The sequence below is a fragment of the Postia placenta genome (genome assembly GCF_002117355.1).
Source record: "Postia placenta MAD-698-R-SB12 unplaced genomic scaffold POSPLAscaffold_20, whole genome shotgun sequence".
Lineage (NCBI taxonomy): Eukaryota > Fungi > Basidiomycota > Agaricomycetes > Polyporales > Adustoporiaceae > Rhodonia > Rhodonia placenta.
Window position 1 is genome coordinate 1 of NW_020169851.1, and position 9,082 is coordinate 9,082.

The following is a 9,082-nucleotide window of genomic DNA, read 5'->3' on the forward strand; positions in this document are numbered from 1 at the left end:
CGTCCAGGAAGCACAACCTCATGGGCAAGGCTCATGTAAGTTGAGAGTAGTGGTCAGTGCAGAATGTGTGCGTCTGGGAAGCATGCCCTCACGAACGACACTTGTTAGAAAGCCGCCTCCAACTCTTTCCATCCATAGTCTGGCATTATGCGTCCGGGACGTACATGCACGGCCCCTAGGCCTTTTCTTGCCCTCTTTCTTGCACCTCTTTCTGTGTCTTCCCTACACTCGCTCTTTGTACACTCTCCCTAGGGCTTTCCCTGTGGCCTTTCCTACGGCCTTTCCTACACCTTTCCTACAGCCTTTCTTATGATTTCTCCTACAGCCTTTCCTACACCTTTTCTACGGCCTTTCCTACGGCCTTCCCTAGGGTTTTCCCTAGTGGAATCCCCTACCTAGTCTTCCCTACCCAGTCCCATTAACCTAACCTAATCTGGACAGGTACTCCTGCGTCAGAACAGTGGAGGTGGTCAAGTCGGTACACCTGACATATTGGGAAGCGATCCGAGTCACAGATCGTCACATTGTGTGCGAGTTGGAATACCAATGTCTGGGGTGCATCGTCGGTCCTTGCGACAGCGTTCGAGAAGCCTACAAATCGACGAGGTCGTCAACATGCGGACAGACTGTACACAACGGTTGACTAGGCCGGCATCTTCAGCGCATACAACTTCGCGCCCGAACATCTGTTAGAGGACAAAATGTCCCATATCGTATTCCATGTACGCACGTTGCCACTACACGGTGTATGCGTACATGCCCAGCCCATCTCCACTTGTCGGTGCTCCGTCATTAGGACCCTTGCAACCTGGTTGGGAGAACCTACAAAACTCGCTGAAGCGAGCATTAAGATGGAACGTGACCTTCTCGCTAGCGACGCGGGAACTGCAGCCTGAAATAACAATCTTATTGCCGCAGATGTTCAGATCTCATGCTTCTGAGAATGAAATAGCACGAAGACAAGTGCTTCTTCTCTCACGACACTCCAACAGCTCCCGACGGCCGGTAGATGATATATTGTACGGTACGTCGCAATGCATGCGCCCTCAACATACTCGTGCAGCTCACCATGGCCATCAAGCTCTACGGCTTCCCGCCCTCACACGCAACGCGCCGCGTTGCGCTCATCTTCAAGGAGCTCGCCCTCCCGTACGAGCTCGTCCCTGTCGACATGCTCAAGGACGAACACAAGGCTGCGCCGTATCTTGCGCACCAGCCGTTTGGCCAGGTGCCGTACATTGACGACGGAGGCTTCCAGCTCTTCGAGAGCCGCGCGATCGCGCGCTACCTTGTAACGAAGTACGGCGGTGCGGGGCAGACACTGCTGCCAAGCCGCGCGGACGTAGAGGCGTCGGCGCGCTTCGAGCAGGCGGCGAGCGTTGAGCTGAGCAACTTCGACCCGTACATGAATGCGCTTTCGTGGGAGGTAATCTTCAAGAAGTGCGTGCCCGCAGTCAGCCATTCCCTCTTGAACGTGCTGATGCTGGTGCTACAGATACGCTGGGGGCACAACCGACGAGGTCGTCGTCGCCAGCCTCGTCCAGACGCTGAACAGCAAGCTGGATGCGTATGAGATCCTGCTGTCGAAGTCCAAGTACCTCGCCGGTGACGTGAGTGTGCTCTGTTCTCACAGAGCCGCCGGCATGGGAATGACCTCGCTTCGTGTTCCCCAGACCATTACGCTGGCAGATCTGTTCCACCTGCCGTTCGGGAACACGCTGGGACTCATGGGTTATGACCTTCTCACGACCGAGTCCAGACCAAATGTCGCCAGGTATGCACCGAGTTTTGTTCATATATGGTCATTTCTGAAAAAGACTGTGGTTTATTAGGTGGTGGAAAGACATTAGCTCGCGCCCATCATGGCAGGCCGTCAAAGAGCAAGCATGAAAAGCCAGACGCTGTCGTTCAACCGAGGCAGAAGATGTCGCATATGCCACTAACCGCTAGATAGCGTGGTTTCGTAATAAAGGGCACATCTGTGAAGTGAATACACATGACGCCAATTGGTTCCCTTCGTTCAGTGAGCTAGTTTGTCTCCGGGGGACACGATGGACAGTGTGTCATAATACGACCGCACGCCCTTAGGGGCCGTCGTCCGAGACGCCCAGGTCACACTGACGTATAGCCCGTAGTAAAACGCGGAGGCGTCCAGGAATAGATGCTAACATGAAAAGACAATGATTCGACGTACCCTGTGCGAGGCTCGCGCAGCTCGCCTCGGCGCAAGATTGTTCGATATCCTATTGACTTCACAATGACAAGATCAGGCTTCGCACGCACGTTTTGACTAAGTGGCGAACAGCGAGCGGTATTGGGTAACGTGTGAATAACGGCGTTATTACGCTCCTGGCAGTGCGTAAATGAAGCCCTACCGTCCAACGTCTCGAGCCTATGCATATGAGATGTCCTATGATCCATTTTAGCAAATACTTTATGACATCGTCACTCACAGCCTCAATCGTGTATCGCGGTACTTTGTACATATATAAAGCTGGCTGAGCAATTCGAGTGACTCGTCCCCAGTGCATTTCGGATCGACTTCGTCATGTCATTTTGGCGCCTTAAGACGCGGGGGATGCCGAGGCGCCCACCGAGGGTGCCCGAGCGTGATACTAGCCGCTTCCTCTCATCTCATGTTGCGTTTGCTCGCCGTATGTTGCCTCTTCTCACTTTCCTGGAAGACAAAACGCTCATTCACTTTCTGTAGCAACGAAGGGCGGTCTTCACCACCGCTGCGGTTGCAGCGGCGGTCCACGAGACGTCCCGCGACAAGGTGCGTCCAGTGTCCGTGTCCCATGATTTCACTAACTCTCCAGCTTCTATGTGGCAGCTGCCCATCTACCCGGCATCACAGCCTGATGTTCTACTCCTCGAGACACCCTCAGAGCTCGAGCAGCGCATTGGCGTCGCCCGCCGTGCCGTGACGGCAACTTACCTCGACGCGCGCGCACAGGTCCAAGGCGTCATCTCCCGCTGGATATCTGTCGAGCAGTCAGTCGAGCGTATGTCCCCGGTCCTCATGTCATCTTCGCGCGCATAACGCTGAGGCGGGCTCTCACTTGCTTGACCACCCGCAGACCGCGTCAAGTCGCTTATTGCGCCTGACGAGCCGCTCACCCCCGGACTCCTCTACGTCGGCGTCGCGACCCTTACCGGCTCCGTGTTTGCACGCAATCGCTCGCTTGCCACGCGCGCGCTCCTCCCGCCGACGCTACTCGTCCTCGCACTCAACCACTTCCTTCCGAAGACGACGCACAACGTCGCGCAGTACTTCGGCGCGCTGGAGGACGCACACTTCCCCACGTTCGCGGAGAAGCACGAGATCGCCAAGGCGCACTCCGCCATGACCTGGGAACGCGTCAAGGATGCGACGCAAAACGGGCGTGCGGCAATGCAGGCTGCCGTAGAGGGTGCTGTTGTGCGTGTCGAGGAAGCAACAGGGCTCAAGCTGAAGGAGGCGCTGGCCCGGAGCGAAGGCGTCGTGCGCGCGGTAGAGACACAGGCAATTGCGGTCGCACACAGTGCTCAAGCACAGGTGGAGGCGGCGACGGATGTTGTCTCGCACAAGGTGGAGGAGGTGAAGGAGGCCGCGGAACAGAAGGCTGCAGCAGTGACTGGTGCCGCGGAGGAGAAAATTGCGCAAAGGGCAGTCGAGCCGCCCAAACGACTAGTATGAGTGTAGATTACTCCATGCGTATAGACATCGCTGCCACTACAGCTCAAACCTGCAAGTGCTGGCCTTTACCAGAATGGATGACTTTTGCCCGAACATTGGCAGAGCTAACTACTAAGCTCTGCCGCCTCCTCACGCCTTTGGCTTCTTCCCCGCCACTGTCTCTGCAACGGCATCCGCCTCCTCCTTGCCCGAACCCTCACCCGACGCCTCAGACATCCAGTCAACGTCCAGCCCGTGTCCGCCCAGCCCGTCGAAGCGTCGGTTGAACCTGCCCAGCCGGCCGGTGACGATATCCTCCTCCTCGCTCTCGGCGGTCCACTTTGCTGCGTTCCAGAGCGGATTGTTCGTCGTGTCGCGCGTGAGGCGGTGTGCGCTCCGCGGCGAGGTCGTGTAGTGAGTGAAAGTAGAACCGTCTGCGCGCACGACACGCTGCGGAAACTGGGGGACGAACGGCTTGGGTAGCGTACGTTGGCGGTGCTTCCACACGTGTGTGCGTCCGTATGGTGATGAGGACACACTGCGGGTTTGTGTGTAAATGTGCGCGTACGGGGCAAGTGTTGCCGCAGAAAGTGCGCGGAGTGGATTGTGTCCGGCGACAGGCACCTTGCATGCCGCCCGAGACGTGCTCGCCAGGGATAATGAGAGCGCCAGAGTCATTATTCGAGATGAAGAGCACAACGAGCCGTGTAAACGAGCCGTTGGTGTTGCTAGCAAGTGACTGTCGGAAGGAGGTGAGGGGCGCGTCCTGAAAAGGCAAGTGACAGGTTCACGCTTTCTGGGCGTCTACACGTGCATTTCGCGTCCCATAATTTCTCGTGATCACAAAAACTGGTCGATATATACTAGCTACCGCTTTATGCGATGCATTCTCACAAACATATGCTGGCGGTGCAAATAATGCTTTATACGTTCGGCTCAGATTCTGGTGTGTTCGTTGCGTATGTTTCTCTCGCACTCGACTATCACGGGACATGAACGGCCAAAGGTGATTACTTTGCGCTTAACATTTCGTTGAGTGCGCCACGCAGGTGGGATGACGCACCACTATTGAAGAGAATAACAGTATCGAGTATTCCTCCTTGATTTGCGGCACTTCGAGTCAATTCCAAACGACTATTGCTGAGATCGGTATCTGCAGATACATGTTGTTGCGACTCACCCATCCTGTTTCAAGGCAGCCTCCACGCGCCTCCACTGAGCATTCTTGGGCTTCATCGCATATCCCACCGGGTCCTGCATCGCGAGCGAAGCGAGCACTGCGCTGCTCTTGAGCGCCTCATAGCCAAACAACTTCAGCGATATTTCAGCGCGTGAGACGAGCTCCTGAGCTTGGATGTCCGCAGCCCGTCATGCGGGATCCGGGCTGGATGATCTTGCGTATGCGCGTGCGCGCGTGTCTCGAGACATACTTATAACTGACTGCAAAGTTCAAACCCGGACAAATGCCGTATTGGGACCGACAATGACCAGGAGCATGTGCTGGTGGGTCGTTGACGCATCGACACCTCTGCTGCGTCACGGCTCACATTTTGAACACGGAACACGGGCGTGACAGACGTGATGATGTGAACGCGTGAACGCAGACATGCGGACGTCATCCCCGTTTGCATGGCGTTTTGCACTGCTCGCGCGCCGGATGCGACACCGACAGCAGCGTCCTACGCAACGCCTCCGCCCGCGTCCACACTGCGTAGGTGCACCGTATCCTGTTTTGGACGGCGCAGCTGGTTGCCGCGTCGAGCGCCACCATGCTCGCTTTGTCTCGCGTTGTCCTTTGTTCTATGTGGTGGCTGCCTTTGCTGCGGCGTTGCATTGGTCTCCTGGACCAATAGCCCGCGTGCGCTTTGATGAGAGGCAGGCCACGGCTCGACGGGCGACACGAGCCACATACTGTGGCGCTTCAGCCACGGGGATGTAAAAGCCCCTTTGACCTCCGACGCGGACCTCCTCGCATCCACTGTCGCGAATCCTCTGTTTCTGTCCGCTATGTTCAACGACGTGGTGTTCGTTGAGGACAAAGGCCGACCCTTGGGACAAGGCCCCGTGCGCCGACTTTACACCCTCGAGGTCGCGGTGCCATCCGCCTATGGCTGGGAGCATATAGAGGTTCCGCGCGCTATACCGTCCGTGTGGAGACGTGCGATTCAGCAGACTTCCCAACCTGAAGGCGCTTCGTTCGTGTGGTTCGACTGGATAGGGTGCCCGCCACGATCGGGAGTCCGCCTCCTCGACGTCCTGTGGGGCGGGCCGGATCGCGCTCGTCTCGAGGACCGGCTCCGGGGCGGCCGCGTCATGGACTTTGACTGTTACCCGGTGCGCACGATCGAGCTGGAACTTGTCCCTGAGGTGCGTGGTGTTGACGGCTGGCCAGCTGGCGGGTATGCTGACGGCTTGTGGCGCGACGCGTAGCTTTCGTATTATGGCCTCGTCAAGCGCGAGGTGACTCTGTGTCTCGAGGAGGACCTCGACATTCAGGACCCACATGGACCCAGTCGAGCGCAGCTCGCCGTCGCCGTCGCCAAAACAGTGGACTCCTTCCTCCACGTCCGTCTCGTAAGCTGCTTGTGACCGTGTGGCACCTGCTGACGCATCCCGCACACAGAAATCGACGGTTCTTTCCGGCGACGATGTTCCTCCGTGCGAGCGCAGGCGAACAGTCTTGGAAGTCTTCATGGCGAATGGCATCAACTACGATGATATCATCATTGTTGGGATTTCTGGATATAATCAGACGTGCGACAAGCCGACATTCCGGATCTTGCTCGACGCGTGGATGCATCGTCCTTCGCAGGAGCTGACAGCTACTAACGCGAGCAGCGTAGTGTCCCCTCTCTATAGATTCATGAGGGTGTCTGTGGACGACAGGCCTCGGAGCGCCCTGATACCGCGGCGGATCCCTCACCGACGCACGCTCGACCAGTGGGACTTTGAATCCAGTTCCCAGACCGACTACGGCATCATACCTGACATCCGCTTTGACTGGATCGGAAGGGACGGAGAGGGCATGCACATGGGCGATGTCATACATTACTACGCTGATATCCTCGGCACGCTCATGCGAGATGGGGCATGTGCGCCACTCCAGGAATGGGAGGACCTTGACGAGATTGAACTCGACGTGCAGCTGAAGGCGAGCATGCGTCCCATTCTGTCCGCCTGTGATGATCCTGACATCACCACGGCCTGCAGGGGTTTGAGTACGACACCACGATCGACACGAGGATGCCCGTTCGCGAGGGCTCAAATGCCTACAGCTTGGCACGTATCGTACGGCGAACCGCAGCGGAGCTGATACGGTTTTTCAGATCAATGGTACGTACTGACTTGAATGGCGATGCTGTTCTGCTGCCTGACCCGGATGTCGTAGATGCAGCAGAGCGCCGAGGGCATCGATAAGGACGAGCTCGCTAACTACTGTCTCGTACACGAGGCCATCGTCAATAACCAGATCATCATGACACACCTGTCTCACATAGGGGGAAGTATCTTCCGTGTCAACCTTGAGACCGTCGGTGCATAGGAGTTCAACGGCGTGCCATGTGTTCGCACACGCACAGTTTATATGCCATCGTGATACCTTTCTAATTTCTGTTGTCTTCTTGTGATCCTCTACAATATATCTATATTGCAAATTAATACATGCTGTCTCTTAAAACCCTCGGCCACGTACCGGCGTACCCTTGTCAACTAGCAGAGCGCGTACGGGTTACGCAAGAGCAAAGAGCGTGCGGGTTGGACGCCAGCGACATCCGCCGCGTGCGCAAGGTCGCAAAAGTACCAGCGTGTATAGCGCCTGCTCTGCTCTCCGGAGGCCTGCGCGAGAGCCCCTCACCGACGGCGGCTGTAGCGAGCTGTCTCTTCGGCCACCTCGACCCAGCTCTAGGCGGACAAGCAGGCAACGCACACTCGACACGCGAGGCGATCGCGCCTCCACCGCTCGCGCGCACACCAAAAGGCAACACACGCGAGCCGAGAACACAGCGGCCAGGGCGCACGGCGCACGGCGCATTACGATACACGGGCCTTACAGCAGAATACAGTACGACACTAACACTAACACTAAAACAACATGGTCCGCGCGCGGAGGCAGCCTAAGGTATCCGACCACAGCCCACACGGCGCATTAAACACCGCCACCAATACTACTGCCGCCCGCCGGCGCCGGGGCGCGCACGGGCACCTGTGCCGTGCCAAACTCGATCTGCGGCAAGTCCCCCTCCCCCTCCGCGTCCTTGCCGCGGCGCGCGCCGGGCATTGCGACGAGGAACGCGAGCGTGACGGCGCCCCCTGCGAGCGGCGCGGCGGCCGGCGCGGGGTGCAGCGGCGCGAGCGGGATGTCGCCCTGTTGCAGTTGCGGCGCCGCAGACAGCGACGTGCCCGCGAGCGCGACGGCGGGCGGGCGGAGGCGCATGCGGCGCCATGCGGGTATCGGCAGGGTGCGCGGGGCGGGGGCGCTGGTGCCGGCGCCGCTGGACGGGGTCGCGCGCACGCGCGAGGCTGCTACGGGCTGCGGGCACAGTCAGCACACGTGCTCTCGCGCGGATATGCGCATGCGGGACCCGGTTTCCGACAGTTGCTGGAGGGTATTCATGTTCCGAGCGCGCGCGCAGGGGCGGCATGCGAGGGCAGACACCATGGCAGGAAACGTGGTATAGCCGCGCGCGGCAGAATAGCGGGGGGCGACAGGACTCACCATTAGTCCCGTCCAGGCGCCGTCCGCGCGGCTCGCGCCGGCGGGCTGGCGATCGTGGTGGCCAAGGAGGAGGTACACATCGTGGAGCTGGGGCTTGTCGCCAAAGGGGCGCGGGCGGTGGGGCGCGGGGTCGAAGGAGCCGCTGCGGATGGCGTCGTCGACGATGCGGCGCTGGCGGCGGCGGAGGACATAGGAGCGGACGACGATGGCGGCAGAGACGGAGAGGAGGAGGACGAGGGTCGCTGGGGACACGGGGTGAGGACGGCGCACGGTCAGCGGAAGCGACGGCGCTCACCGAGAAAGGTGTACACTGGCGCGATCGGGCGTTAGCGGGCGGCGATGAGAGAGCAGAAGGAGCATGCGCACAGTACAGAGACGCAGACGACGACAGCGTAGAGCTCTGGCCGCCGTCGTCGGTGGACGTTGTCGTCGCGGTCGGGCTAGCAGACGTGGTGGAGGTCGAGGTGGACATCGTCAGCGCATCGGGGGTCGAGAGTCGTAAGCCAGCAGGCGGGCGTTGGGCCGGAGTATTGTCGTGAGGAACAGTCGTGAGAGGGAGGTTTAGTAAGAGCGGGACGGGTGGGAGCGACGACGGAGCGAACAGGCGCACGACAACGCCACTCGCCTGATCGGGCATTCCCCGGGGCTTTAAATAGCCTCCGTCTGACGAGCAGAGTCGATCCTTACGAGCTGCCGCGCGACCGCCGCCT

General features: G+C 59.0%; 5 protein-coding genes across 5 annotated transcripts; 4 read left to right on the forward strand and 1 right to left on the reverse strand.

The window, feature by feature from the left end:
* Positions 1-1,069: 1,069 nt before the first annotated feature.
* On the forward strand, positions 1,070-1,890 carry POSPLADRAFT_1158114 (hypothetical protein; the record flags this gene model as incomplete). The annotated part of the gene is made up of 4 exons (XM_024487282.1): positions 1,070-1,440; positions 1,496-1,610; positions 1,674-1,774; positions 1,833-1,890. 4 exons carry the CDS (start codon positions 1,070-1,072, stop codon positions 1,888-1,890), a joined length of 645 nt encoding a protein of 214 aa, XP_024333664.1.
* A 934-nt stretch (positions 1,891-2,824) lies between these two features.
* On the forward strand, positions 2,825-3,679 carry POSPLADRAFT_1158221 (hypothetical protein; the record flags this gene model as incomplete). The annotated part of the gene is made up of 2 exons (XM_024487294.1): positions 2,825-3,005; positions 3,081-3,679. 2 exons carry the CDS (start codon positions 2,825-2,827, stop codon positions 3,677-3,679), a joined length of 780 nt encoding a protein of 259 aa, XP_024333665.1.
* Positions 3,680-3,931: 252 nt separating this feature from the next.
* POSPLADRAFT_1119275 (hypothetical protein) lies at positions 3,932-4,204 on the reverse strand (the record flags this gene model as incomplete). Its single annotated transcript, XM_024483499.1, has 1 exon — positions 3,932-4,204. A coding segment is annotated over one exon (273 nt), but the record flags the coding sequence as incomplete, so codon positions are not given.
* A 1,461-nt stretch (positions 4,205-5,665) lies between these two features.
* POSPLADRAFT_1050325 (hypothetical protein) lies at positions 5,666-7,199 on the forward strand (the record flags this gene model as incomplete). Its single annotated transcript, XM_024479958.1, has 5 exons — positions 5,666-6,025; positions 6,089-6,232; positions 6,282-6,797; positions 6,869-6,991; positions 7,047-7,199. The coding sequence occupies 5 exons, from the start codon at positions 5,666-5,668 to the stop codon at positions 7,197-7,199; spliced, it is 1,296 nt and encodes a 431-aa protein (XP_024333667.1).
* An 814-nt stretch (positions 7,200-8,013) lies between these two features.
* POSPLADRAFT_1050326 (hypothetical protein) lies at positions 8,014-8,911 on the forward strand (the record flags this gene model as incomplete). The annotated part of the gene is made up of 3 exons (XM_024479959.1): positions 8,014-8,115; positions 8,379-8,610; positions 8,649-8,911. The coding sequence occupies 3 exons, from the start codon at positions 8,014-8,016 to the stop codon at positions 8,909-8,911; spliced, it is 597 nt and encodes a 198-aa protein (XP_024333668.1).
* Between the last annotated feature and the right edge of the window lie 171 nt (positions 8,912-9,082).